This window comes from Mustela nivalis, assembly GCF_964662115.1.
Source record: "Mustela nivalis genome assembly, chromosome: 13".
Taxonomy (NCBI): Eukaryota; Metazoa; Chordata; class Mammalia; order Carnivora; family Mustelidae; genus Mustela; species Mustela nivalis.
Genome location: NC_139032.1, coordinates 57,502,995 through 57,516,610, shown reverse-complemented (window position 1 = coordinate 57,516,610; position 13,616 = coordinate 57,502,995). Strand labels below are relative to the sequence as shown.

The following is a 13,616-nucleotide window of genomic DNA, read 5'->3' as shown; positions in this document are numbered from 1 at the left end:
ACTCCCAAATGATTCCAAAATGCAGCCAAGTCAAGGGTGTAGGATCAGGTGTTTGTAGGTGTATGACTTAAGAAACCAGCCACCCACCTTCAGGGTTCACATCTACTCCCCAGTCACTGCGGCCTCAAGGGAGATGTGTATCATGTCTGTCTGAGCTCCCTCCAGATGCTCTAAGTCCCAGGTCCTACCCCTGCAGGGTCTGAAGATAAAAAAAGAAACAAAAACCCCTGGACTAGAAGCAGGCAGCCAAGGTACTCCTGGGCCAAGTCATCACTGCCTAGCCTTGGCATGATAGCCCCTCCCGAACTGTTACCTTGAGAGAAGAATTAAGATGAAAAGCCTCAGGTACTCCTGGGCCAAGTCATCACTGCCTAGCCTTGGCATGAGAGCCCCTCCCAAACTGTTACCTTGAGAAAAGAATTAAGATGAAAAGCCTCAGGCCATCCTTGCATTGCTCACAGGCCCTATCCTCCCCTGAAGTTTGGAGGGCACTAGGTGGCATCAAGTCTCCTGGGTCGCATGCCCTATTATTGCCACACACTCTCATAATCTTACCAAGGGAACAGGTGCAGAGAGGAGGGAGCAGACTCAAGGGTCCCTTCTTCCCAGGCTGGGGCTCCTAACTCTCACATGCCCTTTCCTGCCAAAACTGTTTTCTTGCTTTCCTTCCCTGCAATGATGGGGGCCCATGGGCAATACAAGTGGCCAAAGCCTGCCCATATATGCTGCACGTGAAAGTCTAGACAAGTCAAGGACACAAAGCCACGTGCACGTTCCCTACCCACCCCTTCAGCCCCTGTGGGCTGGAGCAGAGCCAAGCTGCAGCCACTCACAAAGCCAGGGTTCTGGCCAGCAGCCCAGTGTCTGGCCACTGACCACTGGGACCAGGATCCTGTTCACCAGCTCCACACCAAAGCCTCAGGCCTAGGCCTAATGAGCTGACATATCATCCTAGGGGTGGTGGTGAAGGGCTCTGGGCTTCCCAAAGCCTTAGCCACAGACAAGAACTCAGGATTTTAAACATTTCTTGAAACTATGATGCCTTTGTTACTCCAGAAATACGATAATCTATAGGCCAGATATAGCACTGAGTCTTCATTTGGGTTGAGATTTGGGGCGGAAATTTTGTACTCTAAGTTTTTGAGTATCAGCAGGCAAAAGAAGTTGTGGCTGGTTTTGTGCCATCAGCCTTTAACCCAGATCCCTGAGGATTATAGTTTATACTCCTCTGTCATTAGAATATGTGATTCAAGTTTGAGAAACACAGTTTACTTTTATTGATCCCACATCTTCCCAACCCCAGTCCCTGGTTCCCTCAAGCAGAAGGCCCTGTGGTCAGTGTGGTCAGGCGATGGTTGCTGTCTCTCTATCCTTCTGCCCCAGGCGGTAATGAACCTCAGGAAGTGTCCTTAGTCTCTCCGCAGCCTGGAAGGGAACAGGGGACAATCAGGGAGAATACGAGCTGCCCAGAATGGTGGTATGGAGTCATATGAGCGGAACAGTAGTAACGACTGCCTAGGAGACACTGAGGGGAAGGCTTGTAGGACCAGGAGGCTGGTGGTAAGGACTGCCAGAATAACCAGAGGTAGAGATGAGCAGCTTGAGTCCTTAGGAATGCCTAGGTTATGAGGTTTTCAGGGTCATGATTTTTAATGATTTTTTTTTTTTTTTTTTTTTGACAGAGAGAGAGAGAGAGATGACAAGTAGGCAGAGAGGCAGGCAGAGAGACAGAGAGGAAAGCAGGCTCCCTGCTTCCAAGCAGAGAGCCCGATGCGGGACCCGATCCCAGGACCCTGAGATCATGACCTGATCTGAACAGAGGCTTAACCCGCTGAGCCACTCAGGCGTCCCACAGGGTCATGATTTTTAGACTCCCTTGGAGAAATGGGAGAGAAAAGGATCCCAAAAATCCAGGGTGCTCTGAAACCTGACCTGCTCGGGAGTGAGGTCCCTCTGGGCCTGGGCAAGCATTTCATAGCCAACCATGAATTTCCGGATGGTGGCAGAGCGCAGAAGTGGAGGATAGTAATGAGCATGCAGCTGCCAGTGATCCCAGTTGGCGCCAGCATCTGATCCCATGGGAGCCCCTAACAGGAAGAAGAGAAAACTGGAGAGCCCATTTTTAATTCTTCCACCTAGCCTCTACCCCCAAACCAGGTTGGGTACCTAAAAACTACATCTCCCAGCATTCCTTGCCAGTAAGTAGACCAGGCATTGGAAAAGACTGGGAAACATAGTTTCACCAAGTTTGTTGTTCCACTTTCAGTCCCAGTATCCCTGCTCAGGACACACCCCACAAAAAGTATTTCAAAGCCTGCTGGGAGCTACAGTCCACTAATCTTGGCCTCAGGACCTCAAAAATGACACTGGGGATAGGTATGGATGCTCAAAGTCTTACCATGCCAGCCCATGGAGTAGGGAAAGGACGTCTCAAAAAGGTTGTCATACTTGGTCAAGAGCTTCTTCATGATAGAGGCTAGATCTGGAATCAGAGCCTGACTCTCAGCTGGGGCCAAGATGTTGACCCTACCAGAGCCATCCCCATCCTGTACGTGGCCCCTGGGTCAGTTGGGAGACTCACCATCACGCTCAGCAGGGGTCAGCTCAGGCAGGCGCCGCACATGCCTACGGGGCAGCAGCAGTGTCTGGTAGGGCCACACTGCCCAAAAGGGGACCAGTACCAACCAGTGCTCACTGGTTAAGACCAAACGTTCCTGGGCAGACCGAGTGGACATGAAGTCATCAAAGTGGGGGAGAGGTGAGACGGGGGAGGGGTTGTCAGCAAATAGGAGAAGAAAAAATGTACTCAGAATCTGATAGCTTCTCGTCACCTCCACCACTACCATCCTATGTAAGCCACCATCCTCTTTCTTTTAGATTACTGCTATAGCTTCCCATCAAGTATCCTGCTATTTCCCTTCTACCCTTCTCCTTCACAGACCTTTCTCTTCTATGGTGAGATTAGGGGTTCCTTGGGAAAACAGGGTCTGGGTTTTTCCCACCTTTCTGAGCAGCTCCTGGTGGCCATATTCCATTAGCAGGGGCTCTCCACGTTGACTCTGATAGGCCCGCTGAGTTCGCTCCTCACGCTGGGCAATATCCGGCAGAAAACTACTGGCCCACACCTGTCAAGGGGCAGGAGGAGTGAAGAGCTGGCAGATCCTTCACCCCCAAGCCTCCTCATTACTTAGTCTGTCCCTCCAGTTCCCTTCCCCACAATACTGCCTTGGACTCAGCCCAGAAATCCACTGGAGCCCCTGACACACTTACCTGGCAGTGGGGATGGGGGTTGGAACAACCCATCATAGCTCCTTTGTTTTCAAAGATCTATCAGGTAGAGGTAGGGAGCTTTAGTACCCAGAGAGACACCGAATCAGCCTCTCCTGACCACACCCTTTGAGAACAGGAATACCGCTTCCCAGCACCAAAGCTGTGTCACCCCCTCCCTGTCCATCCATCCAAGGGAGGAGGCAACCTCACAGACCTGCACCCAAGGATACCGGGCTCCCAGCTCCTCTGTCACTGAGGCCCATGCATCAATGACAGTGCGGATCTCAGGCACCGACATGAGTGGTAGTGTTACATCCGACCAGGGGTGGAAGCACATGACCTTACTAGGTAGTGTGGGAGAAGAAATGAGAGAGATACAGGGCTTAGCTGTTGCTAGGCGCAGAATCCAAGCCCTGGGTTGAAGAGAGGAAATCCATAGTTACCAAACTCCTCGAGCAGCCTCTGCTTGGAAAAGGGGATGATCACTGGGTCCTGAGGTAAAAGGTTGTAGTCTGACAACAGAAGTTCCCCAAGAGGTCCAGCCTCCTCTCCCCTCCCCCCTCCCCTGCCCCCTCCCCCGTCAACAGCAGCTACAGCCAGATTACCTGGATTGGGGGCATCAGGCTGCAGCGCTGGGAAGTCGTTGTCAAACACAAAGGTACCGTCATAGTAGGGATTCACCTACTGACAAGGTTTTGATAGAAGCATTTGCTGCTCCCTACCCACCAGTCACGTGGGCTTCAGGGCTGGACAGACTACAAGGGGGTGTGGAAGATGGGCTGTGGGGTCAAAGACTTGGTGGGACCTAACACAGAAGGTCGTCTACTCCCTTGTGGGTGAGGGGCAGCTCTAAGAGGGAGCTACTACTCGTGTTCCGGTTGCAGAAGTAGGTTCTAAAGGCTTACCTCTCCATTGGCCCGTGTGGCCCCGGGACACAGAGGGTTGTGGGGGTCATGGCGGGGAACTGTCGTCAGGAGAGGCGGCTCTACTTGCCCTTGCCAGGGCCGCTTCATGCGGTGAGCTGACACCAGCACCCACTCATCTTGAAGCGGGTTGTAGCGGATATGCTGATGTTCTGGGGACAGAGAGACAAGATCAGTCGGCAAAACTCTCTGACCCTCTCTGCCCTGGGTCTCACCCACCAGCAGGCCCAACCTCAGAAGCACCCTCTCAGCCCTGTCCGGCTCAGGAGCCAATGGCCGGGGCTTGAGCTTTCCCAGCTTCCATTAGCCTGGGACCACAACTCAGTCGCGCCAGCTTGGCGGGGTGGGCGCGCCGACCTGGGGGGGAAAGGACGATAACTTTCTAAGCAAAGGGAGGGCTCGGCTCCGCGTTCCAGCAAGTCCCAGACGCCCTGCAGTTACCGCTAGCCCGGAAGGTGGTGGCGGCGGCGTCTGCTTCTGACGCCTGCTGGCGCTGCTCAGGAATTGATCCGCCGCGCGACATTAGACCACTTGTGTGGGTGGGGATCGTCTGGAACTGTACAGAGCCGACTCTCACTCACCTCCGGGTCTGCCCCGCCCCACCCGGGTGACTGGCCAGTAGCCAGCACGTGACTGCCAAAGGGCCCGCCCGCGCACCCGCCCAATCCCGAGCCGGATTCCGGAAAGCCTAGCACTTTGGAGGGGCGGCTTTGGTCATCCCAATACCCCTTGCGCCAAGTCACTACCTTAGAAGACTCTCTGTAAAAGCCACGTATTGCAGATCCCTCAGCTCCATGACATTTACAAGATTTCTTTGCTGCATGAGGTGGTGCATTCGGTCATTCATTTAGCAAATATTTACTGAATATTTGTGTGTCAGGCCCCTAGCCTAGACTCCATGTGGGGCAAAGGGATGCCCCTGCACCAGTCAGGCATGGTCTCTGCTCTCCCGCAGCTTACAGTCTAGGGCCAAGTAGGGGTATAACCCTGGATCCATAGCTACCTCACTTACTTGCTCAATAGCTTTAGTGGAGGAGAAGCAAAATAGTATGGGGTTGAGGGTGAGAGTGATCTGCTTTAGCTGAACCCTGGCCTCCAGTTAGTACCTGGAGGAGTCCATAGCTCTCCAAAATCACAGCCCGCCCCCTCCAGGCAGGAGAAACAGGTTTGGAAAAAAAGGCTAAGTAACCATACTCTCTCACACACGCTCGTGCTGAAAGCACAAGAGGTAAGGAGTGTAAGAGGGCTATAAGAAATCTGGAAGTGGGGCGCCTGGGTGACCCAGTGGTTTAAAGCCTCGGCCTTCCCACAGGTCATGGTCCTGGGGTCCTGAGATACAGCGGCCCATGGGACTCTGCTCAGCGGGGAGCCTGCTTCCCCCTTTCTCTGCCTGCCTCTCTGCCTACTTGTGATCTCTGTCAATAAATGTAAAAAAAAAAAAAGAAAAAGAAAGAAAGAAACCTGGAAGTAAATGGGGCACCAGAGTGGCTTAGTCCGCTAGGCTCTGCCTTTGGCTCAGGTCCTGATCCCAGGGTTTGGGGATCAAGCCCTGCATTGGGCTTCCTGCTCCCTCTCACTCCCCTTGCTTGTGCTCTCTGTCAAATAGTAAATAAAATCTTTTTTTTAAAGAGAGAAAGAAAAGAAAGCACACCTTATTTTAAAAAAACCAAAAGAGGGACGCCTGGGTGGCTCAGTTGGTTAAGCCACTGTCTTCAGGTCATAATCCCAGGGTCCTGGGATGGAGTCCCACATCAGGCTCCTTGCTTAGCAGGGAGCCTGCTTCTCTCTCTCTCTCTGCCTGGCACTCTGCCAGCTTGTGCGTGTGCTCGCACTCTCTCTCTCTCTTTCACAAATAAATAAATAAATAAAATCTTTAAAAATATAAAATAAATTTTTAAAAAAGAAGAAGAAGAAGAAGAAGAAAAGCAAAGAAAAATCATGAAAGTGTGAAGAGGACCCCATGGCCAGTAGCTCCAACTACCACCTAGGTGGGATCAGGGGTGTTTCCTTTACACTAAGTTAAAATCCAAATTAATTCCTCCCATGACACTTTCAAAAAGACATCTAAATATTGTTTCAACCTCCTCTGTATTCCACAGTGAAGGACAGAAGCCTAAGGTCAGCTAAAGGATTAGTGGCCTAGCTAAGATTTGAACCAGGTTTCCAGGCTCTTCTCACTGCTCTAAAATGCCTCTGAGATTTCAGTGAGATCAAGACAGAAACCTAGTGAGCTAGGAACCCTACAGTAGCAGGGAGGCCCCTTCCCCCAACCCAGGCCAGGCCAACCGGTGTTTTGCAGCTCAGATGCAAAAACTGGGTCTTTGGTCATTGACCTAATCTCTGCCCTAGGTCCTCAGACTGGAATCTAAAGAGGCTATTAGGTAGGGGGCAGGGAACTGAGAAATGAGGCTTTTACATATACCACTGGCTTTTCATTCTTTGGAGTGGGGGTGAGGGGAGCTGAGATAGAAGATTTGTCTTTCTCCTCTCTCAGCCATCTTTGTTGTTGGGAGTGACTGGATTTTGTAGGCAGCCCCATTTTCCCAAGAATACCAGTTCTTTGGTGCCACTTCTTGGATTGCGATGATGTAGTTTTGAATGTAGATGAGGTCCAGAGCCCATGGCCAAGAAGGAATTTTAAGACGTCTTTGGTGCAAAAAGGTGATTTTATTAAAGCAAAGGGACAGGACCTTGGACAGAGAGAGGGGCTGCACCAGAGTTGTGAGGAGTGGTTGATTATATACTTGGGAGTTGGGGGTAAGGAAAAAGGGGTTTTTTTGTTTTTGTTTTTTCCAAGATGTTATTTATTTATTCATTTGACAGAGAGAGACACAGTGAGAGAGGGAACACAAGCAGGGGGAGTGGCAGAGGGAGAAGCAGGGCTCCTGCTTCCTGGGTCTCAACCTCAGGACCCTGGGATTATGAACTGGGCCAAAGGCAGACACTTAATGATTGAGCCACCCAGGTGTGGGGGGAAAAGAGAGATTTTTAAGAAACTTTCCTGTGGTAAAGAGGACCTTCTAGAGATTGGAGGCCGTGTCCTCTAGTAAAGCATTAACCTGAAGACAGTTGGGAACTTCCTTTTGGAAGTTGGGTTATTGATAAGAATTTTTTTTTCTTGCAAATATCACTAAAACATTTGTAAATTGAGGGAGGCGGATGTCTAGTTGGACTGTGATCTCTGTAAGTTAAGCATTTGTTTTTCCTTAGCGGTCGGGCAGCCAGCAGGGCCTGAGGAATGTCACACCTGTCCCACCTGTGTGACACTGCCCCCTGTGTGGGGGGAAGGGGCTTGCATGGTGTCAGCTTGTGCTTTGTCCTTGCTTGCCTTCTGCCCCCTCATCAATGCCAGCTAACTCCTTACCCCCTTCAGAAACATTTCCAAACTTTCCAAACTTCTCTTCTGTCTCCCCACGATCACTTTTTGGGGGAAGAGTAAAATGGCTGAGATGGGGCCTACCGAGCCCTTCTCCTCCAAGATCTCTTCTACACTGTTGTTAAAAAGAACATTATAGGGGCACCTGGGTGGCTCAGTGGGTTAAAGCCTCTGCCTTCGGCTCGGGTCATGATCCCAGGGTCCTGGGATCGAGCCCTGAATAGCGGGCTCTCTGCTCAGCAGGGAGCCTGCTTTCCCCCCCACCCCCCACCCCCCACCCCCGCCTCTCTGCCTCCTTATGATCTCTGTCAAGTAAATAAATAAAATCTTTAAAAAAAAAAAAAAAAAAGCTATAGGCCCAAACTGGCGTCACATGTGACAAGTTTTCAAACAGAGGCTTAATGCCTCATCTAACTATGGTTTCAACTTCCCCAGAAATACAGTCTTCCCTGGTCAATCAGAATTTTCCGATTAGCACCAACGATTCCCTACCTGGGCCCTCTCCCCCAAAGGAAGACAAGGTAATCTGCATAATAAGAGGCCCTGCTTTTCCCCTTAAGGCAAAAGGAACAGGCCTGCACCAATCCTTTTCTCTTTCTAATCTTCTTGTCCCAGACTTCTTCCTTAAAAAAAAAAACTTCCACTTCCAGGGCACCTTAAGCATCGGACTCTTGATTCTGGCTCAGGGCACAAGGTCTATCTTGGGGCGCCTGGGTAGCTCAGTGGGTTAAAGCCTCTGCCTTCATCTCGGGTCATGATCCTGGGGTCCTGGGATAGAGCCCCACATCGGGAATCAAACTGACCAGCCAGGGCCATCTCTTGCAAAGAGGCAACCTCTCTCTGCCTTACAGACTAGCTTTTAAGGCAAAGTCCAGGTAGTTGGGCCTGGCCATGCACAGGTGGCCAATGAGATTGTAACACAAGAAAGCTGCACAGTCCTGCTAGGTCACACATAAGTGACCAATTGAATTACAATTTACCCTATAGTAGATATTTGAATTAGCCTATCACCTCGGTCAGAATTGGCACCCAAAAGGCACCCAAAAAGGTGGGGCCCACACTCCTTGATAGCTAGGGAGACAGTATGTGCCCCCACTGATTGAATACCTCCACCTGACCTGACCCACCCTTGTATTTGGGCTTTGTTACCTGGAACTGGTTTCCGGGGACTTGTTTTTAAGTAGGTCCCCTGGGGAGAGAAGGGGCAGGGACAGTTTAAGATTTACTGCATAAACAACAAAATCACTCTTTAACCTGATGGCATCCCTCTGGCCAAATAGGCCCTTACAGCTCTCTGCTCAGTGGGGAGCCTGCTTCCTCCTCTCTCTCTGCCTGCCTCACTGACTACTTGTGATCTCTGTCAAATAAATAAATAAATAAATAATCTTTTAAAAAAATGTTTCCACCATCACGCAGTCTCCTCTAGATAATCCCTTCTTTACCTTAACCTTCTTGGCCAAGTTTCTAAAAAAAATAGTCCATCTTCCCAGCCTTTACTCTTACCTGTACAATACACTGTAACATGTCTAATGGTCTGTATTAGATTAAGTAATCTTAGCTGCTGTAGCAAATGACACCCCCCCCCCAAACTCAGTGGCTTAGCAACACAGTCCATTGTGGGGGGATAGGGAAAGCAGCATTCAGAATTCTCCACTACTTAATTCTCTGTAATTAAGATAATAAGTGAGAAAAGAGTGAAAATGTAAAGAATTTCACAGGTTTTAGGAGCTAGATCTGAAAGTGACATACATGGTTTCTGGCTATACTTCATTGGCCAGAACACAATCATATGGCCTCATCAACTACAGAGTATACTGTGGAATGTAATCTGACTGCCCAAGAGCAAAAGGAAATAGATTTGTGAATGTATATATTATCATCTGAGCTACATGTCCCTACTGACCATTTCCCATCATTTTATCGGAACTCTCAACTACATTTGACTGTGTTGACCCTTCATTCCATCACAATCATGTATGATGCTATGCTCTTCCAGTTCTCTTCTTCTTTGTGTTTTATTTATAAAACAAACATGTATGTCACCACTTGCCAGGCACTAATTGCTTTATAAATATTAACTCATTTAAACTTCATCACAACGAAGGTATGTACTATGAGGTAGGTACTTTTATTCATCCCATTTCACAGATGAGAAAACTGAGTCACAGGGTTTAAATAACTTACCCAAGATCACACAACTAGTAGGTATCCAGAGCCAGGCTTATTAACCCAGTCCAGCTCCAGTCCAGTCTCTTTTTTCTTTCTTTCTTTCTTACTTACTTACTTACTTACTTACTTATTTACTTATTTATTTGACAGAAATCACAAGTAGGCAGAGAGACAGGCAGAGAGTGGGCGAAGCAGGCTTCCTGCCAAGCAAGACCCAGGACCCTGAGATCATGACCTGAGCCAAAGGCAGAGGCTTAACACACCGAGCCACCCAGGCACCCCTCCAGAGTTTCTTTCTTAATCACTGCACTTTGCTGCCTTTTTTCTCCCTTGCTCCTCTTCCTTTATCATTCCCTCCCTGTAACCCTGTTGGTTTACAATGCCCTTTTCTCACATTTTGTGCTTCAAAACAAAGAATGAATCGTAGGCTCCAAAAAACCCCCATGCTGACTCTTCATGGCGTCTTTTACTTGGAATAGGCCTCATTCCGCCTTCCCCATTTCCCTTAGATACATAGCTCAGGCGTCACCGCCTCCGGAAAGCCTTCCGTAACATTCCCAGGCAAAAGCGCCTTCTACTTTCTGTGCTAGCAAAGGTGACAATCACAAGTCCCCAGGAAGCTCTACTTCCGGGCTCGCTTTATTCACCTGGGAGCCCAAACAGGCCAGTCCATTCTGAGTGTCACGGCCACCTACTAGCCCCACCCACACTCACCCCCCAACCCACACCAGCTTTGGCACTGGAAGCTACCCAGCCTGTAGACCCTAAACGCGGCCGCCGGGATGGCTTAGCCCCGCCCCTTCGCATCACGCGCGAGGCTCCGCCCCACCCCTTCGCGCTCCCCGCTTCCCGAGAAGGAATGGTTCAACCCGAGGGGCGGTGCCCGGGTGCCCGGACTGTTCTGATTGGCCAAGGCAAGCCGTACCACGGCGGTGGCGGGGGAACGATAGTGGACAGCGTTCCGCAGGTTTGGAGGAAGTGGGAGTCACAGCTCCAGGCCTTAGTTCGGTCCTTCGCTTCTCTGTGCCAGGCCGCCCGCCGGGATGCAGTGGGCACTGGGCCGGCGGTGGGTGTGGGCCGCGCTGCTCCTGGCTGCCGCGGCTGTGCTGACCCAGGTGGTCTGGCTCTGGCTGGGCACGCAAAGCTTCGTCTTCCAGCACGAAGAAATCGCGCAGCTGGCCAGGCAGTACGCGGGTGAGCCGACGGATGACCGGGCGAGTGAGCGGGTGGAGGGCAGGGGCCTGGGGAGGCCCGAACTGAGCTGGGAGTTTCAGAAGCGCCTTTCCAGTTCGGAGTGGTTTTGGCTCTGACTCTGTTGTTCCTCTGACCCCGCCAGGGCTGGACCACGAGCTGGCCTTCTCTCGGCTGATCGTGGAACTACGGCGGCTTCACCCAGGCCACGTGTTGCCCGACGAGGAGCTGCAGTGGGTGTTCGTAAACGCGGGCGGCTGGATGGGCGCCATGTGCCTTCTGCACGCCTCACTGTCCGAGTACGTGCTGCTCTTCGGCACCGCCCTAGGCTCTCGCGGCCACTCGGGTCAGTGCTGGCGGCGGGCAGAACTGGGAGGCTGGGGCTGTGCAGGGGCTCATGCCTTCCTTTCTGATGTTTGGCCAAGCCATGTATTGGCGCTGATATCCTGATCTTCGGTGTCCATCTGATTGTCCCTTAGGACGCTATTGGGCTGAGATCTCGGACACCATCATCTCTGGCACCTTCCACCAGTGGAGAGAGGGCACTACCAAAAGTGAGGTCTTCTACCCAGGTGGGTAGGGGGGCTCTGTCATGTGGGTCCGTTCGTTCTGGGGTGCCCATAGTTGGAGTAGAGCCATATCATGGAAGGGGGGTGGGTTGGGGGCTCTTGTCTGGTTCCCATACCGCCCGCCAGTGCACCACAGGCCCTCGATTGAAGCAGGTCCAAACGCCCCTTTTGCTTCCCACTGTCAAAAGGAAACAAAACAAAACAGCTTCCTGTTATGACACTGTTCTGTTCATCCAACATTCCAGCAGTTGTTGGGGAGACAGTTGGGTAATCAGATATCTTCTCATACCTCCAAAGACAAGACAGATTATCGTCTTCTTTGTTTCTGTGGTTAAAACATTTTACATAAAAAGTAGAGCTTTGGACTTCCATATAAGTTTGAGGTTGAGTGTTAACAGGCATGACACATGACAGCGGCATTTCTCAGAAAGCCACACAAGTCTTATTATCACTCCCTCCCTATCTAACAGGCCCAGCCCAAGTTTAGCTAAATTTCTGCCTGACATGAGTGAGGTTTGGGAATGCAGACTTCCAGGACTCCCATACAGTGGCCCATGGCCTGGTGAGGTGGCCCTCCCTGGCTTCCCCCCAAAGAGGACGTGAGCCAGGTGATGGCACAGAGGAAAACTTAGGAGTGGCTATCTTGGCTTCTTACTCTTCCAGATGGGCAGCAAGGCCAGTGAGGTAAGGCCTTTTCCTTCCCTGAAGCTCCTGCTCTGTTCCCTGCCCCTAGATAGCCCGTGGGCTAGGGAGGTGGCAGCAATGGAAGGACAGGGCTAGGCTTCTTATGTGCACGCTCCCTGTTCCCCAGGAGAGACCGTGGTGCATGGGCCTGGTGAGGCAACGGCTGTGGAATGGGGGCCAAACACATGGATGGTGGAGTATGGTCGGGGTGTCATCCCATCCACCCTGGCCTTCGCGCTGGCTGACACGATCTTCAGCACCCAGGACTTCCTCACACTCTTCTATACTCTTCGCGCCTATGCCCGGGGCCTCCGGCTTGAGTTTACCACCTACCTCTTCGGCCAGGACCCCTGACCAGCCAGGCGTGAAGGAGGACCTGTGGATAGAAAGGAGCGGGCAGGCCCGCATGCATCCTCTTTCTGGAGCTCACGTGAAAAGACAGGGACATATTCACAACATGCAACTATTCCAGTTCCTGGTGTACGAGCAAGGACATACATGCTTATACAAACAAACATAGACTCATGGGAACATACGGGACATACATGCAGATACAGTTCCATGTGTACAGCAGCATCATGCATTCACACCTGCCCAGAGAGGGAGCCCCACATATACCCAGGGGGCCAGTCATATTGAGACACACATACTATAGGCTTGACTCAGTAACTCAGGCCTTTCAGAGCTTCCCTGCCAGCAGTCAGGGCTCTGGAATTAGGGATGGGTGTGGGTATACACTTGTCTGGGCCTGACCCCTCAATCCAACAGCAGTTGAGGGGGGAGGAAGATGAAGGGTTACCTGTGGTGGCCCCCATCATCTCCCTGTCCTCACCATATGCCTTACCCCCATTCTCTTCCCCTGCTATGCAAGTGCTCTCGTGGCCTGTCCCCACCCTCCCAGCAACCAAGTCAACTGGGGAACCATAAGAATGGAGAATGCTGAGGTCAGGGTCCTCTTATCCTGAAAGACCCTGCCCCCAATCCCATTCATCCCTCAGGAGTATGATGGGGAGGCTGGCCGCAGCTCAGGACCCACTGCTGGGCAGGGGACCTAGAGAGGTTAGCCTAGGTCCAGGGAGCCATCCCTTGCCTAGAGAAGGTCTGCACACATATACCCCCATCACAGCTTTCAGACACTGCCTTTGGTGCACTGTCTGTCCATCTGTCTCTGTTAATAAAGACCTGTTGAACAGTTTCACTTCTTCGTGTGTCTCAGCAGCAGGAAAACCTGCTAATGTGAAGAAATTAAGGTCTGGGTGAGGTAGTATGTGACTTGTTCTTGCCTTAACCTCTGCCTGAGCCATTCTGGAAATAGTCCTGGTACTTCAACCCTGGATGGCCACTGGGTGGCAGTGTATACCCACTTTTGAGCTGAAGGAGGCACAATCATTTTTGTCTGTTTTCTAGGATGATAATGCCCACCCAGAGTAGGAG

General features: G+C 51.3%; 2 protein-coding genes across 7 annotated transcripts; one reads left to right on the top strand and one right to left on the bottom strand.

Annotated features, from left to right (window-relative positions):
* Positions 1–1,253: 1,253 nt before the first annotated feature.
* GALT (galactose-1-phosphate uridylyltransferase) lies at positions 1,254–4,801 on the bottom strand. Of its 3 annotated transcripts, none has more exons than XM_082694684.1 (11): positions 4,635–4,801; positions 4,176–4,345; positions 3,876–3,951; positions 3,714–3,762; positions 3,485–3,614; positions 3,271–3,327; positions 3,003–3,125; positions 2,582–2,714; positions 2,399–2,482; positions 1,933–2,087; positions 1,254–1,425 (listed from the first exon to the last, which is right to left on the bottom strand). In XM_082694684.1, the coding sequence occupies exons 1-11, from the start codon at positions 4,714–4,716 to the stop codon at positions 1,345–1,347; spliced, it is 1,140 nt and encodes a 379-aa protein (XP_082550810.1). In that variant the 5' UTR covers positions 4,717–4,801; the 3' UTR covers positions 1,254–1,344. The 3 variants fall into 3 exon arrangements, with proteins under 3 accessions (XP_082550810.1, XP_082550812.1, XP_082550811.1); XM_082694686.1 differs by having other exon boundaries at positions 3,876–3,954; positions 4,635–4,798; XM_082694685.1 differs by having other exon boundaries at positions 4,551–4,750.
* A 5,840-nt stretch (positions 4,802–10,641) lies between these two features.
* Positions 10,642–13,377, top strand: SIGMAR1 (sigma non-opioid intracellular receptor 1). 4 transcript variants are annotated; one of them, XM_082694652.1, is made up of 4 exons: positions 10,642–10,932; positions 11,075–11,275; positions 11,409–11,501; positions 12,310–13,377. In XM_082694652.1, the coding sequence occupies exons 1-4, from the start codon at positions 10,782–10,784 to the stop codon at positions 12,534–12,536; spliced, it is 672 nt and encodes a 223-aa protein (XP_082550778.1). In that variant the 5' UTR covers positions 10,642–10,781; the 3' UTR covers positions 12,537–13,377. The 4 variants fall into 4 exon arrangements, 2 of the variants coding, with proteins under 2 accessions (XP_082550778.1, XP_082550779.1); XR_014301713.1 differs by having other exon boundaries at positions 10,660–10,932; positions 11,075–11,228; XM_082694653.1 differs by lacking the exon at positions 12,310–13,377 and adding an exon at positions 11,969–12,182 and having other exon boundaries at positions 10,660–10,932.
* The last annotated feature ends 239 nt before the right edge of the window (positions 13,378–13,616 follow it).